The 25,206-nt window shown below is 34.9% G+C and overlaps 2 protein-coding genes across 3 annotated transcripts; one reads left to right on the forward strand and one right to left on the reverse strand.

The window, feature by feature from the left end:
- Positions 1-2,247: 2,247 nt before the first annotated feature.
- LOC137819285 (hydroquinone glucosyltransferase) lies at positions 2,248-4,067 on the forward strand. The gene is made up of 2 exons (XM_068623088.2): positions 2,248-2,839; positions 3,253-4,067. Exons 1-2 carry the CDS (start codon positions 2,248-2,250, stop codon positions 4,065-4,067), a joined length of 1,407 nt encoding a protein of 468 aa, XP_068479189.1.
- A 1,337-nt stretch (positions 4,068-5,404) lies between these two features.
- On the reverse strand, positions 5,405-23,407 carry LOC137818247 (Vacuolar sorting protein 39). 2 transcript variants are annotated; one of them, XR_011082047.2, is made up of 14 exons: positions 21,937-23,361; positions 18,496-18,771; positions 17,636-17,832; positions 17,170-17,311; positions 16,243-16,515; positions 16,089-16,161; positions 15,802-15,850; positions 13,094-13,379; positions 11,392-11,447; positions 9,672-9,740; positions 9,474-9,585; positions 8,379-8,468; positions 7,779-7,908; positions 5,405-5,844 (listed from the first exon to the last, which is right to left on the reverse strand). XR_011082047.2 is itself a non-coding variant. In XM_068621546.2 (14 exons), the coding sequence occupies exons 1-14, from the start codon at positions 23,050-23,052 to the stop codon at positions 5,752-5,754; spliced, it is 3,003 nt and encodes a 1,000-aa protein (XP_068477647.1). In that variant the 5' UTR covers positions 23,053-23,407; the 3' UTR covers positions 5,405-5,751. The 2 variants fall into 2 exon arrangements, 1 of the variants encoding a protein (XP_068477647.1); XM_068621546.2 differs by having other exon boundaries at positions 7,779-7,949; positions 21,937-23,407.
- Positions 23,408-25,206: the final 1,799 nt, after the last annotated feature.

The following is a 25,206-nucleotide window of genomic DNA, read 5'->3' on the forward strand; positions in this document are numbered from 1 at the left end:
ACTGAGATTGCGGATACTTAGTGCTACCTTTCCAAAGCGCTCCATAAATGTTCTTAGGGATTCTCCCTTTTCTTGCCTTATATTCACTAAGGCAATTGATGTCAGATGATGTGGTCGGCTTGTAGCAAAATGAGCTCCAAACTTTTTTACTAAAGTGTTGAAACAATCAATGGATAACGGTGGCAACTGAGTAAACCAACTCAAAGCCCCTCCATTCAAAGTTGTTGGGAATACTCGGCACAAAATGGCATCATTCCACGTATACAAACTTATCTGCGTTGTGTATACTGCAATGTGTTCATCAGGATCTGTACCTCCATCATATTTCTCCATGGTAAAATTCTTCCAATTTTCGGGCAGTGGGGTTTCTATAATGGCTTCGGAAAATGGATGTCTCCTAACAGATATTCCGACAAAGATAACAGAAGTCTCTGGTATTCTCTTCCTTGTAGTTTCAAATCTTTCCTCGTTATGTACCCTTTGGTGGATATGTGTTCTTGGTTGAACAGTTTCAAATGATGTGTTTAAAATCGTCTCTTCATTCAACTTCCTTTTCATGTACGCATTCTTCGCCCTTAACATACTTAACTCTTCTTCATTGCTTTTCTTTAGTGTTTCGAACTCTCTTTGTAACTGCATGAACATAGCCATTGACATGGAATTTTGATTATCTCTCTGCTCCCCAGATTGCTCTCCACCTTGTTCTTCTCTTTGATTCATCTTGTCTTCAACCTTTTTCAGCTACTTCTCGGCCGGCGCCAAAATGTCCTTACAACTAGGACCAAGAACACTAGAATAAGATTGATAAGATCAACTCCTTTACAAATCTTCCGAACTTGGGCTGGACTCTCTCGGCTTCTCCTCAGGCTGGACTCTCTCGGCTTCTCCTCGAGTTGGGCTCTCGGCTTCTTCTCGGGTTGGGCTCTCGCGGCTTCTTCTCGAGTCGGGCTCTCGGCTTCTTCTCGGGTTGGGCTCTTGCGGCTTCTTCTCGAGTTGGGCTCTCGGCTTCTTCTCGGGTTGGGCTCTCGGCTTCTTCTCCTCACGGGTGGGTGTGTGTACCTGCAAGGCGCTTCGATGTCAAAGTCAGATATAGTTTTATGTTCATCAGATAAATTGAATCCCCTTACCTCTTGAGTTGAACCTCTATTTATAAGGCTCTCTTATTGGGCTTAAGAGTTACTTGGGTCTTTTCTTTTTGCACCTAACATTTTGAAAACACACACTTGTATATTTGGGCCCATTTTATGGGCTTTGCTATAATCACTAATTTAATTTTACTTATTTACTTTTTATATTTAACCTTTCGATTGAGACTTTCGGTCGACACTTTCGGTACAACCTTTTGGTCGAGACTTTCAGTACAACCTTTCGGTCGAGACTTTTCGGCCTAGACAGTACACTTTCCATTACAAAAAAAAATTGGTTACTATAGTAACTAAATTAGAGACCATTTTTCTATTATTGTTAAATCATTTCTAAATTGGTATCTAATTAGCAACCAAGGTTTGTGCTACCAAATTTAGAATCTAAATAATTGGTAGTTAAAACCTTGGTAGCTAATTAGATACCAATTTAGAAAGTATTTAACAATAATAGAAACTAATTTAGAAATCAAATTTGTTTTTTAGTCTCTGAAATGGTTTCTAATTTAGTCAGTATAGCAACTAATTATTTTTTTTCTTTAAAATTGGTTTTTATTTCATTATTTTATTTAGTATTCATTTTCTATTTATTTAACATTAGAGAAAAAAAAATATGTGTCTTCTGGAAATAAATAATATTATGCCTTTTTATTGTGATTTTTATTTTATAAAAAATTATTTAATTAATAATTAGAACGGTAAGGTTCGTGTACTAATATATTCATTTCTTCACAGAGAAGAGATACACAGTCACTAAATATATTTCTCTCATTTTAGGCACGATTCTTAATTTGTACACTTTCATAAAATATTGTCACTTCCAATGTTTTTGTTGAAGTTAATTACTCATTTATTGCTGATATTTCTGATGTAACCCCCCACATTTTCAAGAGTTCAAATAAAATTGTAATGTAACATAACATACAAGTTTAATTAAATTCCACAAACTGCAAGAACAAATGGTGGTTTTACAATACAATATCTCAAAACTTACAAATATCAGAAGATGTTTCAAACTAAAAGAGAGAGAGAAAGAGCAAATTAAAGAACCCTTGCATCTCTATAAATTCACCAACTTTTTCGTAAACATGAATATAGTTAATCAATGGAGGTGAAAACCCACATAGCAATAGTTTCAGTCCCAGTATACAGTCATCTACGTTCAATACTTGAGTTCTGTAAGAGACTAGTTCATCTCCACCATGATATTCATGTCACATGCATTAACCCTACATTTGGTTCACCCTGCAACAACACCAAAGCCCTTTTCGATTCTCTTCCCTTAACCCTAAACCAGATGTTCCTGCCACCAGTTAACATGGAGGACCTTCCACATGATATTCACCCTGCAATCCAAGTTCAGGTCATCATCTCTCGTTCTTTACCTCTAATCTATGATGCATTGAAGGCACTGCATGCTAGCTCAAGGCTCGCTGCAATCATTTCTGATGGTTTGATAACACAAGTGTTGCCCTTTGGCAAGGAACTCAATGTCTTGTCCTACTCATATTTCCCATCCACAGCTATGTTACTGTCACTTTGTTTGTATTCTTCTATGCTTGACAAGAGAATATCTTGTGAGTACAGAGACATCGTAGAACCTATAGAGATTCCTGGTTGCATACCGATTCATGGAACTGATCTTCCAGACCCTCTTCAGGATCGATCAGGTGCAGCATATAAACAATTTCTTGAAGGTAATGAAAGCTTCAATCTACTTTTATTTTCATTCTTTTATAACGAACACTGATGTATTGACATTGAATTACCAATTGTTTATGTAGTAATTGTAATAGTATATTAGTCATGGCTCATCTGTATTGTTAAATGAAGTTGTCAAAGTGGTTATTTAAACAGTAAAAAATGTTAAAATCTCATTTTCTTATGATAAAATCAATTGAGTTCTTTGAGGTCTTAGTGAAATGAATTATTAGATAATTCATGTTGATCTTTATGACACATGGTCAATTTTTTTTCAATTTATCAGAGGAAATAATAACAGTAGACTGTGTATTATGTTGAGATTAATTGAGTGAGACTAAGATGTTTTAGTTTTAAGACTTTGAATCTTTTGAGTAATGAAACTTATGTTAACAACTTTTTTTTAAAGGTAATGAAAGATTCTATTTAGCTGATGGTATACTGGTTAACAACTTTTTTGAGATGGAAGAAGGGACCATAAGGGCCTTGCAACAAGAAGAGGAGAAAGGAATCCCTTCTGTGTATGCAATAGGACCATTTGTGCAAGAGGAGTCATGCAAAGAGGGAAGTAATGACATAAAGTATTTGAGATGGTTGGACAAACAACAATGCAATTCAGTCTTGTATGTTTCCTTTGGAAGTGGTGGCACACTTTCTCAAGAGCAGATAGAAGAGCTTGCTTGGGGATTGGAATTGAGTGGTCAAAAGTTCTTGTGGGTGTTAAGACCACCTAACAAGTTTGGCATTATTGCAGACATTGGTGCAAGACATGAGGACCCTTTTGAGTTTCTACCAGATGGGTTCTTGAAGAGAACAGTAGGGCATGGTTTGGTGGTGCCTTATTGGGCATCTCAGGTTCAAATCCTTGGTCATGGTGCAATTGGGGGATTCCTGTGCCATTGTGGTTGGAACTCAACACTTGAAGCTGTTGTGCATGGGATTCCACTGATTGCATGGCCACTCTTTGCTGAGCAAAAGATGAATGCAGTTTTGCTAACTGATGATTTGAAAGTGGCTCTAAGGCCTAAGGTAAATGAGAATGGGATAGTGGAAAGGGAAGAGATAACTGGGATCATTAGGAACCTAATGGTGGGAGAAGAAGGCAAGGAAATTCGTCAAAGAATGAAAAATTTGAAAGATGTTGCTGATGATGCTCTGAAAGATGATGGATCTTCAACAGTGACCCTAACACAATTGGCACTGAAGTGGAAAAGTTTAAGTTAGGAATGCACAGTGTGATTAAAACTTTTGTATAATTGGTTCAAATGGAATTAAGCAACTCTTGATTGTTGAAATCAAGATTATACTTTCATATTTATCCATAAAAAAACACCCACTTAATTATCACTATATTAAATTTTAATCATATTTTATAATTTTTAATTTAAAAATACTAGATTATTATATTATTAAAGTGAATTATAAATTGGTTAATTTTTAAAATCTAATTGTTAAAATAATATATTTTAACTCACTTTAATAATATAATAATATATATTAGTATTTTGAATTAAAAAAATATTGGAAGTATGATTACAATATTATTAATATAATGGTACTGGTTTTTTTTTATGGAATTTTTTTATCAATTATATTGAAGTAAAACAGTTTTCTATAGAAATATTGTGTAATCCAATTTTTGTTAGACATAATCTCACTTATACTACCAAAAAAGAGGGGCGTTGCAATTGTGTCTCGTAAATTTCTATCTTAAAACTAAAATGGTGGCTTATTTAAATAATTCATATTTTTTATTAATATAAATTGTGTGAGTTTAAGAAATAAAATAGTGAGAATGGTTGGTGACCAAGGAGTATAATATTTATTTCATACAAATTGTCTCGATTAATTTCTAACAATATTAAAACATATTATTAATTATTCTAATCATATTTATGAATTAAAAGATTTTCTAAACTTCTCTAGATATCTATTTTTTTTATCTTATTACGCAACTTTTTTAGACATTAGTTATATTTTTAAGCAATTAAAAAACATTGTTTAATGTTAATTGATAAAAAAATTAACCTAATAAAGTCACTTTTTATGTAATTTTTAATACTTTGTAATGTTGATGGACAAGAATTCAAGTCTTGTATTATGTTTAAAACTTTTTTTACAATCATTTAAAAATAACTGAAAATTATAATTTAATTTTGTTATAATTTTTCTACAAAATTATTTTTGTAAAAAAATTATTAATCTTTAAATTAAATGGGAAACTTATTTCAATCAGTAGAGGCCAACATTCAGCCCTACTGAAAAGTACCGGAAACAATTCTAAAACAAACTTTCTACTGTTATCATAAAATACCACAATTGTGTGTGTTAGAAAATCAGCTCAATAAATTGTAACAAAATGAAATACACATTTAAAACAATTTAAAATTAATCATAATTATAATAACCTGTTTTGTAATTAACAGTTATTATTTTCCTTTATACTCAACTGCTTTTCCTTCACTTCAAAGGAAACACTTTTTTTTCTCATCTGTCCACTAATTTGAAGAGTGAACGATGAGATACTCTCAGAGAACTCATTGTCTGTATCAGAGATGCAATGAACTAAAACGGAAAAGAGCTGATTATTATATGCAAAAATTTACATTTTACACAATCAAATTTACAAAGCAATTTGCCGAAGTGGGATGAAGGTATGTTGGTACAGTGGAGAACTCAACAGATATTTACAGTACCATCATGGGATGATAACTATATCAACTTTTACTCTTTTAGTGAAGAAGGTTAGAAGCTGATCCTCAAAGCTTTTTACTCTAACCCGAGCAATCATCATCAACGCATTTCTTTTTCCAAATTTTGGAAGAATTTGGAGTGGTATAAGAAATGGAAGCTGCTTCTGGGATTCAACCAAGTGACAGTGGCATCTAGTGACGACATAGTTTAAAGATCATCTACTCACGAGACAACCTGGTTTAAATAGGATGTCTTCCTTAAAATTACGGCCTGAGACAGACACTGACTCACCTTGACGACGGTAACACTACAAAGGATTAAAAGCATAAGTGAGAAAATTAAATTCTTCAAGTAGTGGTAGGAAGAAACACAAATAAACAAAATATAAGTCAATCAGAAATATTGATCAATGTTATTATGGAAAATTTTCTTCCTTCAAAGCATGAATAGTATACAATGAATTTTTGAAAAAATCTAGCTGGATTATCATACTAAACAGATTAATTACCAAAATGACGGAGCAATACTTCGAGAATGAAATCGATGAGCTCAAAAAAGTTCTATAAAGAAATGGATAAATAAGTTTAGCAGCTACATTTACTGTGTTGCAGTGTTGGATGTAATGGGCTTAGGTCCACCTCTTTGTATTCTCTTATTTATAAATACATAACCCTTATGCTCAATTCATAATAGGGATTCAACCTATGTCTCTCTCTTATTTTAATATGTCTCTCTCTTATTTTAACATGGTATCTAGAGTTAGGTTTAATCCTTGCCTCCACCGTGAACCCGCATACGCTAAATTTTTATTTTATTTTTTCAAAAATTGTTCCTTTCTAATTTTCAGCTTTACTCCAGCCACGTTGCCCGGGGTTCCTGCCTCATCCTTTGTTTTCACCACCACTATAGAGACTTCTGCCACCACCGCCACCATTTTGGTCTGAAGACACCAGTGTTGTGATCATCAAGGCCAGGTAACCACCACAAAGCAAAAATCGCGTCACCCTTGCCACCACCCCCGCTTCCTGTCGTGTGTGGTGACACATCCGGCTTCCCCTTTGATGGCAACCACCAGTCTTAGATTCGTCTCTTCATCCTTTTTCTGAATCTATAATTTTCATCTTATGTTGATGATATTGTACTTACAAGCAGTGATCACCACGACACTCACAAGTAAAGGAACACCTTTGGTAAACTCAAATATTTCTTGGGGATTGAGTCCAACAATGGAATCCTTATCTCTCAAAGGAAGTATGTATTGGATATTTTAGAAGAAACTAGGTTAATGAATTCAAAGTTTATTGACACACCCATGAATCCCAATGTCAAACTCCTATCTACCTAATCAGGGGGAGCCATTCTTTCTTGAGAAGTATGGAAGATTACTTGGGAAATTGAACTATTTTACATGTACTCATCCTGACATTTCCTTTGCAGTCATGAGTCAATTCCTTAATTCTCCATGTGCAAATCATTGGAATGTTGTCATTCATAGATTGAAGTACATTAAAGATTCTCCTGGAAAAGGTTTGTAATATGAGCACAATAATCACACTAAAATTGTATGGTATTCAGATGCTGATTTGGCAGGTTATCCTTCTGATAGGAGATCCACTTCCGAATATTATGCCTCCGTTGATGATAATTTGATCTCTTGGAAGAACAAAAAACAAAATGTTGTGACAAGATCTGTTGCGAAAGTGGAATATAGAACTATGTATCAACTATTTACAACCTTATTTGGCTTAAATAGTTACTTAAAAGAGTTGCAATTTGGAGAGGTCTTCATACGTGACAGCTAAGTTGCTCTTCATATTAGCTCAAATCCCGTCTTTCATGAAAGGACCAAGCATATTGAGATTAATTATCATTTTATTCAATAAAAGATTGTATTTAGGAATATTAAGACTGAGTTTGTTAATTCTAATGATCAACTAGCAGATACTTTTACTAAATTACAACGATGAACTAGAATTGATTATATACGATTTATATGCACCAGCTTGAAGAAGAATGTTAGATGTAACGAGCTTAGGCCCATCTCTTTGTATTTCTTATTTACAAATACACAATAGGGATTCAGCCTATGCCTCTCTCTTATTTTAACACATAGGAATAAAGATCAAGTGTCCTAAAATCAAACATTTGACAAAAGCATAGCAAGATTGTGGTGAGACATGGAAGGTTGGGACAAAAATTCTATTTAAGGCATGAATTGAGAGAAGAGTTCGAGTAACTAACCTTGTAACATACAACAGTGTCATCAGGATACATTGCAAATAGCTTCGTACCAAGGCGTGCATCACATGAATCACATAGACTCTCATCATCAATTTGCACATGCCTTGACCTCTCCTCCAATCTTGATAATCTTGCATCAATGTCCACAGCACGAGATAAATTATGCACAATCTGAAAGAATTTCTTACTAAGATCACAAGCCCATAATACTTGATTGTCAACAGAAAGAAGCAATCAACCTTGAAACGACAAAGAAAAATTAATCTAGGGAAGATACCACATAGGAGTTATTGGTAAAATTAGTTTCATTTCAGAAATTACTATGAATTTGGTGGTTTACATCCATATAAACTGGTGCTATGCTACTGTAAAGACTATACCAAAAGTATCTTACTATATAAACCATACACACACATTGTTCCATAAGTATTTAAAAAACAATTATATTTGCCAAAATCTTGCAGACTGGTCTAAAAACCTAACTTCAAGAGAAGTTTCATAACTTAGGATTACTGATTATTCTTGACAGAAGCCACTACACCCTGAGTGGACTTTAATTCTTTTTTTCTCTATCACACGGAAAAAAAAAGATGCAAGTACCTGGCCTTGACGATGATGATGAACTCTGGCCCTGAACATTCTTAGTAAAGTATCAGAAGCAAGTTGAAGTGGCATATCTGGAGATAGTTTCTGCATTATAAAGCCAACAAAATTTAATTTATGAACCACAAAATGACAAACTGCATGTAAATAGATAGTCTTTGATTGCAGAGAGATATATCCAACACTGACAATTATAAAACTTAGCATTTTCAAAATGCCCATGGAGTGGCTTGCTTTGCAGCTCCATTGAATAATTTATAATATAACTGTTTCATAAAAAGTAATAAAACTATTCATGAGACATCACCTAATAGTTTGAGGTATTAAAGACCCCGTGACAAACACTAGAATTCATTTGTTGCAACCACTATTTTTCAACACTAGTTTTGAATTTCAACATGATCTGAGTTGTACCATGCATTGTTCAATATCCCAATATCAAACCCAAATCATCTTGCATAAGCAGGAACCTTTAATACAACCATCTACATGCCTTCACCTAAGAGGTTATTGACAATAACATTAGATAAGAGAGAAGGTAATACAACTCTTCAATCCTTACCAAAGGGCTGAACAAGTTTAAAACCTGATTTTTATGTGGGGTAATTATTTATTTATATTAGTAATCTAAAGGTATTTTGCCAATGTAAAACTCACCGATATAATACATCATAGGAATCAACCCAATTAAGAGAAGTCTTTCAAGTTCTATACCCGTAGGCCCAAAAGGAAAATAGTGTCTATTCAGAATTAGCTATTTTGGAGAGTTCAAGTAGAGAGAATTCTGTTATAGGGGAGGGAATCAGAACTGAAGGAGAAATTGTGGAATTGGGAATTGATTGGAGTCCAAATATCTTCTGTCTTGGGGGAGAGCATTGCTCACATTCATCTTTATATTTTTCCTTCACTGCTAATTAAATAAAAATCATGGCGTTCTCTGTTAGGAATTATCCTAACAGGTACACATATTTTCATGCTAACAGATCCTTTATTCATTTACTGTGGAGTAGGGTGCAAAATATGTACTTCTTGCAGTGGAATATAGATGTTGCAAACAATTTGCTTCAAAACTTAATATAGTGAGTTTAGTACCTCTAAAACTTGCAACGGATCTAACGATTCTCCATGATTGTGGAGTAGGCGAACAGCAGCAGTAAACATGGGATCCTTCCCATCTTGTGGGTCCAAATACATTTCAAGCAACCTGAGGACAATAAACAAAAGAGCATTAAAACAAACTTGTTAAACAACCCCAGCATAAAAAAAATAAAAGGGTAAATGGGCACAAACTGCATGTAGGCATCAGCCCTTCCTATCTCAGCACAATACTGCTCAGCAGCTTCACTGTCTTCTAGTTTCCTGGGAGTCAACATATAATAATAATATTAATAATAAATTAATAATAAAGAAAAAAAACTACTTGTTGGTGATTAACACATTGTATGCCCATTGGTTTTTCTGCGTGTTTAATGTTATTCACATTAAACCTCACTATCCTAAAACTATGAGAATTTGAGAAATTCAATTGTCTGCTAAAATACATATCCAATGGAACCATGCTGATTGCAGATATCCCAACTTTAGACAATCACATTACTCTGCACAAAATATGGTAAATTTATATTTCACCAATACTTTTAAAGGCTTTTTTCTTTACATATTATTGGAAACTGCAAGCCTTGACACCCTAAAAGGATAAATATTTGCTAAAGAAGTTATCCATATTCATGTTTTCGATTTTGTCTACAACAACCAAGCCTTATCCCACTTAAAGAGGACAGTCAAATATATGGATAAAGCATCTTCTTTCACCCCAATCAAAAACAATTTTTTCAATAAATCAAATTATTGCAAGGCCAGTTCTAGTCACATTTCTTCCTAGTGTACATAATAAAATCAAGATTCCAAAAGCACAGCCTTTGGGCTCAAAACTCCCCCTGCTCCAAAAAGATATTGCAGTCTAAGACGGAATCAAAGTTCAAAAAATATAAAATATTGCTCTTTGAATGTCCATGGGCAATTGATCACGAGAAAATCCCAGGTTTTTTCTTGCCTTTTTTGGTCTACTTATCACCCACTTCTATTGCAACAAATTACCCTGTTTTTGTCTTTGGTTCTGTTCTCATTGTTTACTATTTTATATCCTAAAAAATGCACACAAAAGCAGCACTATTTACTAGAGCTTTCTTGCTTGGGTCTATTGGGTGTTGGTTGTTTCTATATTTGCTATTACTCCTTTCATTCCTATTTATAAGACCCTTTCATAAATTGGTCAATAATTTGTATTGTTGTTCCAAAATTAACCTTGTTATATTTAAAGCCAAAGTAGTTGAGTGAGACTTTGATATCTGTGAGTCCTTATTTTTTCAAATCAGAATAGGAGAGACGAACCTTATTTTATTCATTTCAAATATTTATTAAGTAAGAACATGTCAATTACTTAAGGGCATTATAGGAAAAATAGTTAATGCATCATTCAACTACAAAGGAGTCTTATAAATTATAAAAAGGGATAACAAATTTTCTGAAATGAGTCTTAATAATTATAAATAGGATACATAATAAGTAAGATTCCAGTTCACTAGTGGCTTGTTAATTCGGACAACATAATATCACATTTAAGCAAAGTTCATGAATATACACCTTACTTGATAAATTATCCAGGGCATGCAGATGTCATTGTATGTGAAAATAATGTGTATATATACCTAAACTACTTGTCTGTCTAGAACTGAGGAGACGGTTATTAGCAGTTCAAAATAAAAATAATTATGTATTCTAATCTCTAAGAGTCTGTTTGCATGTCATCCTACAAGATGATGAGTAAGCTAGTTTATTTTAAAATATTTACACTTGAATTTTGACGTTTTTGACTTGTTTAACCTTTAGAGTTTTAGCATTATGACCTTATTATTTGCTCATTTATGTATGGGTTTAACTTGTACTGCCACAGCTTTGACTGAATTTATATGAAAGCTAGTGCAATTTCTGAAGCTAATTAAACACTTACAAAGCCAAAATTTGGAGGACCAAAGTCTCCTGCCCCAGTCTTCTATACAGAATAGCCTGTCAAGTAAAGAAAAAATAATAAAAGAAAAAGTAAAGAATGTTAGACATCCATTTGAACCTGAGGGGGCTTATAACCGCACCCTCGCAAAAGTCTACTATTACTGCTATAGATATTAGGATTAATTAGACTGATTATATTTATATTATTAGCCAGAAATAAGGTAACTGAATATTCTGTAATTATGACCTCAGTATTTTGTAATTATATTTTCTCTCCTATAAATTCAATAGCTGTGTTGTGGTCTAAACATGCGGAATTCATCTTATGCTCTCTTGATTCTCTCCCTCAATATGTTATCTAGAGCCTAACAAGAGGCTTAGGATATCCCAGATGAACCCACACCATCAACATCATCTCCTCAAGACTGGCCTATCCTCATCATCAGTCTAGCAACCATCAAAGGATTCATGTGCTGCCCCTCTGTCTCTCTAGGATTTTCTCCCACACACTGCTCATGTCCACAGGGTGCGGTGCTGCATTCAACTTTTGTTCCTACCCCCATTAGCTGGCCTTTGCTCGCCTCTCTATCCTCTACACATATTTGGTCTCAGCTCAGTGTTTGAATATCCCTTTGCCACTATTTTGTCCTGCTCTCTGCCATTGTTACTGTTAGGATACTGCTTGGCATTTTCTTTCTTCTTGCTAACCAATGGCTACCTAAGCCACTGTGAATTCTGACACTCAAATTTCTACCAGCCACATCACTGCATCTCTCTCGTCCAAGCTGATGGATGTTGATTATTCTGCTTTGGTCTCTCCCAAAAACAATAGACCACCACATAAGGACGACCCTAGTGTGAACATTGTCATCGGGGACACAATTGATAAGTTTTGGACTGAGCATGGTTGGCCTCGCACTACCCAGGTCGTTCAATGTTCTGCCCCACCTTCAGCTTCCATTTCTCCATTGCCTTCAGATCCAGTCTCATCACCTTCAGATGACAACTTCCTAATATGGTATGAAGATTGTCAAACCTTGGGCTCCACTGCTGCTACTGTACACATTGGTAATTCATTTGTTGGCATCATTGCTAATTCCTTTGTTGGCATCCCTCATTCTTTGGGCCCTTTGGTCCTTGATTTTGGGGTGTAATAAATCATATTTCCTCTCTTTCTACTTCTGGTTATTTAGCTGTTATCACCATGGCAAATAGTTCTCAAACGTAGTCCTGAGGTGTTAGTATTATCCATCATCTTCCTTCTCCTTCTACTCATAATATCTTTTATGTCCCTACAGCCCCCTTCAATTTATTGTTTGCCATTAGTAGGATATTAAGTATACTACTATAAGCTGTTAGAAGATTCTAGAGATCTCTATGTGATCATTACTTTAAGTTGTGCTAGAATCTTGTAAATATAGTAATAGTAGATATTAGAATGAATTCAATTTTTTGTATATTTATATTATTAACCTAAAATAGGATAACTGAATATTCTGTAATTATATCTTCAATATGTTGTAATTATGTTTTCTCCCCTATAAACTCAATAGCTTTGTTGTGGTCTAAACACATGGAATTCATCCTATGCTCTCTTGTTTCTCTCTCTATCTCTCAACAATTATAGAGAACCATTTTGGTATCACTTATGCCAGCATTGGATAAACATTATTTAGGATAAAAGTCAAAAGTCTCAAAATTACCTTCTCTAACCACAATTCTGATCCTTCAATCAAATAAAGAACTTCTTCTGGATCATACAAGTCCGAGGATTGCAAAAATATCTGCAATCTTTCCCTGACAGGAATGTCAAAGATTGAGTTCTTCAAAGCAGCCAAACTTCTTGTCTCCATATTTTCACCATTTAGATTCTCAGAGATATTTTCATATTCAATGACTTCAATTGCTGATTTGGCAAGTGAGAGGGCATACAACGTATGCAACTGTGTATCATTACAGTCCTGGTCTTCAATCAACCACTGGAGATACCTAAATACAAGGAACCATGTGTAAACTGAAGAATCAGAATTTTAATAAATAAAAGAAAAATGTATATTGTGATGGCAAGAACAACCTAGAGTTATTCTATCAAATAAAATTTGGTAAGTGGATCAACCAACACCACCGGGCTCAATCAAAACAAAATTTTGCAGTAAAACCATCTAGAACAAGAACATTTTTTATGGTTTATCAAGACCAGGAGAAAAACTGTATGGGACAGAAAATAGGTGTCCTCGTCTTCAGGGGGAGAGTTTAAGAGAGGAAGATGATGAGCCTTTTATATTCCAAATACCAGTTATTAAACCACATGATGATACAAAGTTTGGAAAAAAACTGGTGTACACCCAACGAGGAAAGGTTATTCCAGGATCAAAACGTGCTCAAGAGTTCAACCCTATATCATTACATAAGGTAAATGTGTCTGACCCTATAAATCTTAATTCTACTAAATGTGATGATCTTACTAGTAATGAACTCCCTACTGCAGAACCTATTGCACGGGTAGACAGAATTTAGATCTCCCGATTGCTCTTAGAAAAGGAACCAGAGCCACTAAACCACCTTACTCGATAGCAAGTGATCTATCCTTTGAAAAATTCTCACTCACCCATAGAACCTTTCTTACAAGCCTAAATACCACAACCATACCTTCTTCTGTATCTAAGGCATTAATTGACAAAAAAATAACCACAAGAAAAAACCCTGTCAGGTGCAAGTGGGTTTACACAATAAAATACAAGGCTGAAGGGACTATTGAGAGGTATAAGGTCAAGCTGGTGGCTAAAGGATTCACTCAAACTTATGGAGTGGATTACTTGTAGACCTTTGCACCAGTTACAAATATGAACAAGGTCAAAGTAATTTTGTCTTTGACAGCAAACTATGATTGGAACTTGCATCAATTTGATGTGAAATATGCATTTCTACATGGAGATCCTAAAGAAGTAATATACATGGAAGTACCACCTAGGTAAACAGGGCAGATTAAGGCCAACACAGTTTGCAAGCTAAGAAAAGCACTATATGGGTTGAAACAGCAACCTAGAGCATGGTTTGGGAGATCTACCAAATTCATGATGAGCCGTATATACAAACAGAGTCAAGTGGACCACACTTTGTTTATCAAGCATTATGATTCGGGGGGAGTAACAATTCTATTGGTCTATCTATGTGGATGATATCATTGTTACTGGAATGATGAAAAGGAGTAACAAAGGTTAAGCCAATGTCTTGCCAAAGAATTTGAAATCAAGACTTTAAGAAAGTTGAAATATTTTCTGGGAATTGAAGTTGCCCATTACAAGAAAGGAATCTTCATATCTCCACAAAAATACATTATTGATTTGTTACAAGAAACAGGTCAAACAACCTGCAAACCAACAAGCACACGTGTTGATCCAAATTTAACGTTGGGAAGTGCAGAGGATGATGTTGTTGTCGATAAAGAAATGTACCAAAACTTGTGGGAAGACTTATTCATCTATCTCAATCTAGATCAAATATTGCATTTGTTGTGAGTCTACTCAACCAATTTATGCATCGACCAAAGGAAGCACATTTTCAAGTTGCTCTTAGAATTGTCAGTATTTGAAAGGAACACCAGGAAATTGAATTTTATTCAAAAGAAACAAGAGTGCTAGTTTGAGGCATATACTGATGTTGATTATGCAAGTTCAGTTGGGAATAAGTAAACTACTGGATATAGTACCTTCCTTGGTGGAAACCTAGTAACTTGGAAGAGTAAAAAACAAAGTGTGGTAGGTAGATCTAGTGCTGAAGCAGAATTTCGGGCAATGGCTCAAGGAATATGTGAAATATTATGGCTGAAGATTATATTGGAGGACTTAAAAGATAAAGTGGGATGAACCTGTGAGGTTATATTGTGACAATAAATCTGCAATCAGCATAGCTCACAACCCAGTGCAACATGATAGAACTAAACATATTGAAGTGGACAGACATTGTATCAAAGAAAAGCTTGACGGTGACATGATTTGCACTCCATATGTGTATACTCAAGGACAGCTTGCAGACATACTTACCAAGGGGCTAAACAGCGGTAACTTCGAAAGAATTATATCGCAGTAACTTTGAAAGAACTATATCGAAGCTAGGAATGGAGAACACTTATTCACCAGGTTGAAGGGGAGTGTCGAGATATTTTAGGAACTTTCAGATTTGATTCCTATTGTTTTTTAATTCAGTATATTGGTTGTATTTTGTTTTTATTACTAGCATATCAATCCCACAATCTCAGGGATTTGTTTCCTAGAATAGGCAGTGCTTGTTTCCAAATTTATCAAATCAATGTATGTATATATATAAGATGTAAGTGATGAGACTGAATAAGAGAAATTATTTTCTTCTAAGCTTGAGAAGTATACTGCAGACAGATAACACAGTGACATACCTCTGTAAAATTTCTACCTTTTGTGGATCAATGGTTGTTACAACTTCATCTGTAGTGTGAAAGGAATAACACATCACTGGTGTCAGAAATAAAACAAACTTAACAGAAATAAAAACATAACATTGACTATCATATCAGAGAACCTTTTGGCAGAGTATATTAGGCATTGTATAATATTCATTAAAGCAAGTAGTCCAAACTAGTCAAAATTTCTCTCAATAAAAAGTAGCAAAGCATAATAACAATCCAAATAACGAGCACAAAATGCTTATAGAATCAAGGCCAACCAGGAGAAAGATGGATCTCTCGTTTCTCTGAAGTTAAAACTTTGACTGCAAGAACCTGGCTAACATCTGCAATCTGAAATGAAAATATTCAAAACAAGAATAATGACCTAATCAGATTATCAAGTTGGAACAACGAACTTCTAAACACTCATACCCATCCTAAATGTTCTAGAATCAACTCTTGGTCAGATGATTCCTCAAGAATCTTTGAAGCTTCAGCTGCAGCAATTGCCCTGCCAGAAATGAGGCTTTCCCTACTATCCTGCGTGCTATTCTCCAAAGCAGGGTCTTTCCACAGGCCGGATGAATAATTTCTCGCTAGGATGCGCCAAATAAGCACAGCTTTTGAGCTCATTCCTTTACTTGCACACAAGAAGGCAAGTGTCCGTAGGTGCCCAGACTCTTCTAACATCTGTTCCAATTCCTCCTGCAAGGAAAAAGTATTTCATAAGGTCATTTTTAAAGCAACCCAGGTAATTCCCATTATTTCAAGCAACCTAATTTTTCATTAAAAGGCAGCATAGATTTAGAAAAGGGAATCTTGTCATTTCCTGTTCATGCTTGTGGTTGACATTCAAAGTAGGTTAGGTTTTTGGTTTCTTGTTTTCATTTTGCTATTGATGCTATTTTCTTTCCATAGAGCTTCAAAAATGATCAGACCAGGAACAAGAAAAAGTAATTCCTCAAATCTACTTAGAAATAATATCTACAATTTCATTTACTACATATTTTTTACATTGCTAGTTACGAAAATGTATCAAAATCACTACAATCAAATAATTAAATACACATTAGAAAATGTTCAGTTCATGTATAATCCATTAAATGCTTAAAACTTTTAAGAATAATTATTTTGGAAGTAGCACCTATCATTGAGTGTTTAGGAACTACTATCATATTATAGATACAAATGTTCTGCATAACCTAAGCATCATTCAATAAGACAGTCAATTTCACTTAAACAATTTCATCGTGCCACCCTCTATTTCTCCCCTTTAAATTCAACAATAATAACATCCAGAACTCAGAGCTCATGTAAAATAAAAATATGGAAGCCACAATAACAGTAATTTGCACGTACCACAACACACCAGTTTGTAGAAGACGCCAGCCTCTCCATGTCCTCAACACAATTTAGAGCTCTATAGAGATACATTAGTAGAGTGTCAACTCCCTCCCTGACTGATTCTGCTAGGTCTTTTTCTCGACAGGCCTCCAAATACCTAAACACATCATTGATCAACAAAGCTGGTTACAAAAACAAATCAAAGACCATAACAACAGACATAAGAAAGCCTCCACAAAACAATATTAATTTACAATGGTATTTTGAAATGGCACTGAAACCCAAAATATTTCAACTTTCAAGTATATTCCTATCTTTCTCCACCCAAACTTTCCTTTATAATCTGCCAAAAGTCCTGATACAGGATATAGGAACTTTTTGTTGGTATCTGTATTGTATCAAATTATCTGAGTCTGCAGAAATATAATCAACATCCAAAGTTGAAACAAATAAGTGAATAACAACAAAATTGAAGTCAGACCTACTAATGTTTTTGATTGCTGATTTCAACAAATCAGCTCTATTCGCTGGATTGAGAAAAAGATCATTATCTACCATTGTTTCTACACCTGCTTTCCTCAGAAAAGAAGCTCTTTGGATTGTCATCAAACCATCATCTATAACATCTTCAAGAGGGGCTGGTGGAGGATGCAAACCCCAATACCTATTCCTAGGAACCTACAAAAACCAGTTTGAAAATCCGTACCACATTCATACAGCAAAAAATTTAAATATTTGAATAATTTAAATGTATTAAGGACATGTACCACATTTCACAATATAGCACATGATCTAATAAAAAAAATAGTAGTTAATCTAGTATATTTAATTGAAAATCATCAAGCGCATCAAATAGCCCAAGGTATCACAAAGTGAATGAACTTCAACCAATACAAGTGTGTTAAGCAAAGCTTTTTAAGCTAGCTTCAGGCTCATTTGACTAGCTTATTTTAATATCAAACCTACTTGATAAAAGAACTCCTATCCATTAAAATTATTTGTCTAGTTTCTAAAATATTTTGCTTCAAATATCTCTGTTTAAATTTGAACAGAAAATAAATCTTGATTATAATATATCCAGTTTTGAATATTTTTTCTTCTCCTAAATTTTGATTAGAAGAGATTAGAAATTGATATATGAATAAAGATCCAGTGGTTAAAAGTAAGGCTCTAGACAACAACAGTTAAAACTGCCAATCCAAACAATAGTTAAAAACTAACGGTCAAACCAAAAACACTATCTTGTCTCGAAACTAAAACAAAAGGTTGCAAAATGAAAAAAAACACAATTTTGAAACAAAACTTAAGGCAGTAATATAAATAGAGACAAACACAATGTACCAGTAAGGACCATCGATTTGGATCACGCATTATAAATGGGAATACTTCAGAAGGTTGCATAGTGTCAGAAAGCAAGAAGTGGTCCACTGCTTCTTTAAAATGCAAGTCAAAAAGCAAGAGGAATCCCACTTGAGCATGAACAAACGAGAGCAAATCTTTTGACATTTCCCCTTCTAACTCAAGCTCCTCCACCAAGGATATGGCTCCCTTATAGTTCTTCTTCCTCAGAAGGTCTTTTATTTGTTCTACAGAAGGTAATTTCTGATAGCACACTACCTAGAAAGATATGGGAAAAAAATTGAATATACTTCAATGAGCTAGGACTACGACTGTTCAAATTAATTTTAATTTGACAACAGAATAAACTAACACGACATAGGATCTAATAATTAATTGAGGCATGATCAACAGTTAAAATTTTTAAATGACAATAATAAAACTACAAGTAATAGAATAATAAAAAACCAAGCAATATCACTTTGTGTCACAACATCTCTATTTTGCATGGTGTTTACAATCATGCCTGGTGCAGACGCGTTGGAGCACAGAACACCCAAGAATGTGAAAACTCTTAAATAACCTCACTTAATGATCCTTTTGTATTTGGGTATTTTGTCTTTTTAATTTATTTTATTATATTAAACAACTTATAATAAAACACCAACAACCACAAACATTCACTCATACCATACATTGTCTACTTCAGCAATCTCTCTCACGATAACCCTTCTTCCCCCATCGACCACCCCTCTCAAGTGACCTCCAATCCAAGGACTCTATTTGAAGTCATCTCTTTTCCTTTTGTTATCTTTTTCTTTTTATTTCTTTTGTTAGAGATATACTTTTCTATGACTTTGTAATATCTAGTTGGCTTAAATATGTTTAGTCCTCCAAATTGGGGGCACTGTTTCTTTTGGCCCACCAATTAAAAAATTTCATCTTTTAGTCGTCCAATTTCGCAAAATGATATTTCTAGTCCCTGGGATTAGACAGCATTAGTGATGTCATTGATGTAGTAAATGGTGTACTCAACATTTGTTACGCGAATTTAACCGAGTGACATAATTTTTTGAAAGTTTAATAATTTTTTGTTGAATGAAAATGTCCACTTCGGGTCCTAAACACACAAAAGAACACGAAGCTCTCTTTCTCTAACCTCCATCTGACTAACCAACTCACCTAAGGCTCTCTTTCTCTAACCTCCATCACGTCACTCGATTAAACCCGTGTCACAAATGTTGATTAAATCATTGTTTGTCACATCAGCAACTCATTTTTGGAGAATTATTGTTACTCAATTTCTTCTTCATCTCAAGTCTCTTATTGACTCTCTTTTGTTCAGTTGGAGAATTTCAAAGGAACATATGGATTCCATTCTTGAAGGACTTCCTCTAGAATATGATTTTGTTATTGCACTTATTGAAAGCAATTGATACCATTACTATTGAAGAAGTTGAAGGTTTAGTTCTTGCAAAAATTGCATTTACGGAAGTATAAGAAAGGATCATATTCTACTCTTTCTCTCAATATTGCTTAAGATCCATTGGCTCATTCCTCACATATTCATCATGATCAACAAAATCAACATAACAACATTGACCAAAATACTCAGTTTTAACATACAGATTTTTGTGGTTCTAGACGAGGACGAGGAGGTTGCTATTGCTGTTGAGGAAGAGGCCATGGAGGTTGTAGTTCTATGTAGTGCCATGTTTGCTTCAAATAAGGTCACACTGCCCTTTTACATCTTCACAAGTTTAATTTACAATATCAATATTCTTCTGTGACCCATACATCTATTGTGCCTTGAGCGAATTCCTCTCAGCAGCCACTCCTGGTCATTTTTTAACTTTACATTGGCCTCAGACATCTAACATTCCATATCAATATATTCATCCCACTCAACCACAGGCTATGGTTACAAATACTGAACCATCTACATCTCAAACCTGATTTCCGTATTAAGGTGTTTCCTATCATGTAACAAATTTCGCTCAAAACATCCAACAGAATGCTCCTTTGAAGTATCTAATCAGACTTTTGTAGGCAATGGCAAGGTCTACACAGACACTCTTCTGGTTCCACTACCTTCTCTTCACCCTTTAATCTGAAAATCCACTTAACTCTCGATAAACTTTTACAGGTTCCTTCAACTAACAAGAATTTAATTAATGTGAGCAAGTTTGCTCAAGATAACAATGTCTATTTTGTGTTTTTTTTTCCAACCATTGCTTTGTCAAATTTCAAAAATCCAATGATGTTCTTCTTCATGGACATGTTGGACCCGGTAAGCCTCTTTCAGTTTTCAAGTCTTCAGTTTATGCTATGCCTCTGAATATTGTTATCTGTTCTAGTTGTATTAATACCACTACTTCCAATAATTGTACTACAAGCAGTGCCTACAGTTGGCATCTTAGATCAGGAGATCATAATCTCAATGTACTACATACTTGGCATCTTAGATTAGGATATCCCATTTTATAGTAAAAGTTCTATGCCTTTTTGTTCAGCATAGTGCATGGGCAAAGCACATAAACATTCTTCTCAAGCTTCCTTAACTACCTATGAATCACCTTTTGGAATAGTGTATAGTGACTTGTGACGACCTTCCCCTGTTCCCTCTTCTAATGATTTTTCTTATTACATTTCCTTTGTGGATGCCTTTTTTCACATAATTTTTCGTCTCCCGACTATCTGTTCATGGAAGACACTTACAACCAATTTCAACTCCTTTCCCAACTCTCAAAGCTGAGTTTCCCATCGCACACTATGTTCTCTAACTTCTAAACCCTGTTTTAATGTTTAGCTCTATCCTGTGTTTGAGCATTCTCTGATCTGATCTCTCCTCTATTCTGACCTAGTTCAACCATGCCCACATTGAAGCCTTCAAGTTTGCCTCTGTTCTGATCTTGTATTGGTGTCTATGTTCACGTTTTGCTTTGTTCATCAGCCACACGCCTATTTTTGTGCTAGGTGACATTTTAATTTTACACTATATTAAAATTATGTATTTTATATGTTGACCTTTTTATATATTTATTAAGCAATGTAATGTGATGTTTAATGAGACGAAATTCGTTAATTTAACCTAGGATTAAAATCAATTACAAGCTATTAAGCACCTATACTTGCATTTTGTTTATGCATCCCATACAAATATTCTCATATAATTCACCTATATGTGTATCTATGATGTATCCAAGTCTTTAAGTTGTGAAAAAACAACACAGCAAACTACGAGACAGAAGCATGCATGTAAAATTGCAATCCATCGTTATTATGAACTAGTCCGTATTCAGATTACCTCAACAATCCATTATTCCAAATATACCAAAAAACCAGCAAACCGACCATCCAAGCTCGTATCACAAGTATATGATCAATCAATGGTTATAATCTAATTTATTATCACCATGTCACTAGATTCAAACTAGAACATACCTTGGTAGCAGTGGCAACAACAACAAGCTTCCCATCCCTATCTTCCTCACTAGCAACAACACATCGCCCAACTCCTTCCCCACCAAACGGCAAAACCTGAACACAGCCACCATATCTCTTATGATACAACTCAATCTTCCCATCACTCACCACAACCACATAAGAACCAATCTCTCCAACCGAATCCAACCCATTCCGGAACACCAGACTCCCTCCCACTGGCTGCCCATGTGCGTCAACAATAACCCCCACATTGTCCACCAACAACAGCACCCTCCACTCCTTGTGCAAAAGCTTCAACCTTGGCGGCCGCGACACATCCGGCAGCGAGAAGATCACACTGCTCTGCCCAGTTACACAGGAAATCAACCTATACCCATTCACAGTACCAACAACAATAGAATCATTAAGCCACACCATGGCACTAACAACCCCATCCACACACTGAATCTCCTTCAAAACCACAAGAGAGCCCCCACCACCATCATCCCTCTCACTTTTCCCATTCCTATTCCCCAAGACAAGCTCCGCAATAATCAACCTCTTCCCAACAACAAGCGCAAAAACACAACCACCCTCACTCTGCATTTCACCCTCCTTCACTGAGTTCAGTCTCAATTTCTGAAACAACCCTAACCCCGAACCTAGCCCCGAACCCAAACCCAAACCCACACCCTCGGATTCGCCGTTCCTGAACCGTCTCCTCGTGACCAACGATACTCCCTTCGAGAAACTCAATTTCGAAGCGCGATTTGAGAGCTCCGAGTCCACCAAGAACAAAGCCCCATCGGAGAGCAACAGAACCTTCCCGCACTCCTCGATCACCGAAATGCACTCCACTGCGGCGTCGCTCACCGAAACGCTCCGTAGGAACGAGAGCTTCCGCAGAACGGCGTCGTTCGGGGCGCCGTCACCGTCGTCGGTGTCCACGGAGAGGGAGAAGAGGGTTCCCGAGTGAGTGCCGACATAGAGGACAGCAGCACGGTGCCGTCTCGCGTGCGGCAGTGTGGCGAGTGCGAGCGATCGAATGGAACTGGCGCGTGAGTGGGCGGTGAGGTCGAACTGCGCGTGTGGCTCCAGAATCACCCGAGCCATGCTGCTTTCAACCTTCGCCATTCCCTAATGTCTCAACCTCTGAGAGTTTCGTGTTCAGTTCACAGAGCAAGTAACTAAAAGTCAAAATCACCCAATTTTTAAATAAATAAATATTCACATAACTAAATGTGAATATAAAAACACTGTTTTTGAATCCGGCGACGATAATTTTCCCCCTAGCGCCGCCGATTACCGTCGAAAATATTCCGGCAGCGATGGCGGTGGTCGCTGAGGTTCCGTTCTCCGACGCGCTGTCTTTGTCGGTGGTGCAACTGCTCTCGGTGGCCGGAGCTGAAAACAAAATTATCTAAAAACGCTCCATAGGGATTTTTGTTTTGATTTTATGACTTTTATATACACACACTTTATAATTGCTTCGGTGTAATTTTATAATTAGGTTTAAAATAGCATTATTCTACTGTAATATGAATTTGTTATATAATTATATTTTATAAGTTTTATTATGTCAACTTCACACGCTAAATTAATGTAATTCTCTCTTAATTTGTTATAGATTTATGAAATATATAAAAAAAATTTAAATGGATTGAATATTCATTCGAAAAAATTGTTGGGAGGTAAATTAAATTCATTTTTTATTAAGTGGATAATGATAGATCAAGAGTTTTAAGTAAATATTTAATGGATTAAAGCATATTAAAAAAAAATTATGTAATTTTTTTTATAATTTAAAATAAAATATATCTTTTTCAACAATTTTGTTATCATTACTCTTTGATTTTCAGTATTTTTTCTACTATAAATTATTCCACTTAAATGTGCCAAGCATAATTATTCAATTCAAAATTAGTGCCTATTCCGTAATTTCGATCTTATTTCATGATATTCTATACTTTTAATAAAATATTAATAGTTTAATTCAATTTTAGTATTCAATTTTGACACTTACGTAACTTTTTTTATGAATTCTTTTGTTTTCATTTATCATGTCATTTTTTTAAGTTAACAAATTAAATAAATTTGACCAATCTTTCAATTGAAAAGCAATTAAATTTATATGATGACTGAAATAATAGAAAAAATACAAGTTATTATTATGATGTGATAGATAAAAACAGTAAGATTCTATCCAAAACTTATAAATTTAAGATTTATTTTATTAAATTTAAGAAACTAAGTCACATCTCCTTTGTGAAAATTATGGACCAAATTCAAATGTGACTTGGTTTCTTATTATGGCACCTCCTAAAATTACACTTGCACCTTCTTCTTATATCACATGAAAGGTGTGACTTATCTTTGTACATTAGCACCCCTTATATCTATATCTACACCTTTTTTTTATGTTCTACATAAATCCTACTCAACTTTTATTTATTCTTTATTATTTGGACCCTTTATGTGAGTCCACTTATTTACAACATTTTGCTAATTATTTTAAGAAGACTAATAGGAAGAACTTCAAGTGCTTTTGCTCCTGTCCATTCCTCCTTGTGATGAAGTCCTTCTTTGCTTGTTGAGATGACCCTTCAAGTACAACATCCTTAGTCATCTTCATGTATTTTTTATTCACATCAAAGGAAGTATAAGACTCTTGTATTGGAGCAGAAATTAATATCATATCTTAAAAATTATCTAAATTGTAGAATAAAAAATGTAAAATTTTAGGATATTATAGTTACAATGGAGATTACTTAAAACAATACTATGTTTTTCATCAAACTCATTTTTTTTAATAAATTTAATATCAAACTCATGTTTTTTTTAGGTATAATTACCTTATTTGTCCTTATATTTTAGGGCAATATTTAATTTAGTTATTTTAAAAAAAAAAAATCAATTTGGTCCCTATGTTTTTTAAAATGATCCAAAATGGTCATTTTTATTAAGTTGCACCAAACGGCGTCAACTAGTGCTTGTGTGACAGAGAAAAGTGGGATTGGGTGTGAGGTGTCTAGTGACGTGGATGGTTAGATTAGTTTAGTGAAAAATGAATTGGGGGTTAGGGTTACTGGAATTTCAATTAGGGGTTACGAATTTTTAATTGTAACCAAGGTTGAGGGTTTCTGATGTTCGATTGTGATGTGAGGTGCGATTCTGCGGTTCGATCTCGTGGTGCAATTGTGAGGTGCGATCTCGTGGTGCGATCCCGAGCCCATTTTGAGGTCGATCTCGAGCTCGTGAAGTGTGATTGTGTGGGGCAGCATTTGTGGA

The sequence above is a fragment of the Phaseolus vulgaris genome, chromosome 10 (assembly GCF_051622355.1).
Source record: "Phaseolus vulgaris cultivar YP4 chromosome 10, ASM5162235v1, whole genome shotgun sequence".
NCBI classification, from domain to species: domain Eukaryota; kingdom Viridiplantae; phylum Streptophyta; class Magnoliopsida; order Fabales; family Fabaceae; genus Phaseolus; species Phaseolus vulgaris.